At 62.2% G+C, this 1,569-nt stretch overlaps 1 protein-coding gene across 1 annotated transcript; it reads left to right on the forward strand.

The window, feature by feature from the left end:
- Positions 1-253: 253 nt before the first annotated feature.
- LOC104517478 (matrix metalloproteinase-15) lies at positions 254-1,547 on the forward strand (the record flags this gene model as incomplete). Its single annotated transcript, XM_010176406.2, has 4 exons — positions 254-372; positions 483-790; positions 1,014-1,175; positions 1,324-1,547. Coding segments are annotated over exons 1-4 (813 nt in total), but the record flags the coding sequence as incomplete, so codon positions are not given.
- Between the last annotated feature and the right edge of the window lie 22 nt (positions 1,548-1,569).

Here is a 1,569-nt window from a genome sequence, read left to right on the forward strand (position 1 = left end):
GAGACCAAGGCGTGAGTTTCTCCGTGTCCTCTTGTTCTAGCAGAAGGCAGCTCCGCTCCCTGGCTCTTTGGCCTTGCCTGCTGGCCCCGGAGCTCTGCCTGTACCTGGAAATGTGGGTGCTGTCTCCCATGGGGCTGCATCTCACCTCTCGGGCAGCCAGGACACCTCCCTCACCGTCCATGGCTGCTGTAACCCCTCGGGGACCTTGACCGCCCTGCGCTGAGCCCTGGCTCGATGCCCTCCTGGCAGGTGGATGAAACGTCCCCGCTGCGGGGTCCCGGACCAGTTTGGAGCACGGATGAAGTCCAACATGCGACGGAAGCGGTACGCGCTGACGGGACGGCGCTGGAGCCAGAGCCATCTCACCTTCAGGTACCCAGCATCTCCAGGGCTACCCACCTCCTCAGCCCATGGAGAGCCATGGACCCCCCTGGGGAGTGAGCGCTGTCCTGGGCCGTCCCCAGTGAGCTCTGTACCCCCAGCATCCAAAACTACACGGAGAAGCTGGGTCGGTACCACTCGTATGAGGCCGTCCGTCGAGCTTTCCGGGTGTGGGAGCAAGCTACGCCTCTGGTGTTCCGGGAGGTGCCCTACGAGGACATCCGGCAGAAGCGGAAGAAGGAGGCTGACATCATGGTGCTCTTTGCCTCTGGCTTCCACGGAGACAGCTCCCCCTTCGACGGTGTCGGGGGATTTTTGGCTCATGCCTATTTTCCCGGTCCTGGCATGGGGGGGGACACACATTTTGACTCAGATGAGCCCTGGACGCTGGAGAACACAGATGTGTCTGGTGAGTTGAGGGCCAAGGAGGTGGTGAAGGCAAGCAGAGGAACCTGGTGGGATTTGGGTTTGAGGGCAGGGGGATGTGCTGGTGTGGCAGGGAGAGCTGCTCCACCATGGGTGATGCAGGCAGCTCCCACTGCAGCACCCTCATCATGGGGTCTTGGGGCCAAGAACCCACACCAGGTGTTGTGTCCTCTCCCCTGTCTTGCTGATGGTGCCTTTTCCTGCAGGGAACAACCTTTTCTTGGTGGCCGTGCACGAGCTGGGACACTCGCTGGGCTTGGAGCACTCCAGCAACCCCAATGCTATCATGGCCCCCTTCTACCAGTGGATGGACACGGAAAACTTCCAGCTGCCTGAAGATGACCTCAAGGGTATCCAGCAGCTGTATGGTGAGGAGCTGGGTGGGGGATCAGCCCAGAGACAGGATGCTGGGCACATGCATGGGGAAACTGAGGCACAGGCACTGCTGGTCTGCATCACCCCATCCCTCCTCTCGCCTGCCCAATCCAGGTACCGCAGATGGGCACCCTCATCCAGGTACCGCAGATGGCCACCCTCAGCCCACCAAGCCTTTGCCCACCGTGACACCCCGGCGACCTGGCAGGCCTGACCAGAGACCCCCTAAACCACCCCCCCCGGGGAAACCGGAGCGGCCCCCCAGACCTGGCAGCCCAGACCGACCGGACCAGTACGGCCCCGACATCTGCGATGGGAACTTTGACACGGTGGCGGTGCTGCGTGGGGAGATGTTTGTGTTCAAGGTACTTGCCAGGGTCCCCTCCT

Source organism: Antrostomus carolinensis, unplaced genomic scaffold (genome assembly GCF_000700745.2).
Source record: "Antrostomus carolinensis isolate BGI_N321 unplaced genomic scaffold, ASM70074v2 scaffold35329, whole genome shotgun sequence".
NCBI lineage: Eukaryota > Metazoa > Chordata > Aves > Caprimulgiformes > Caprimulgidae > Antrostomus > Antrostomus carolinensis.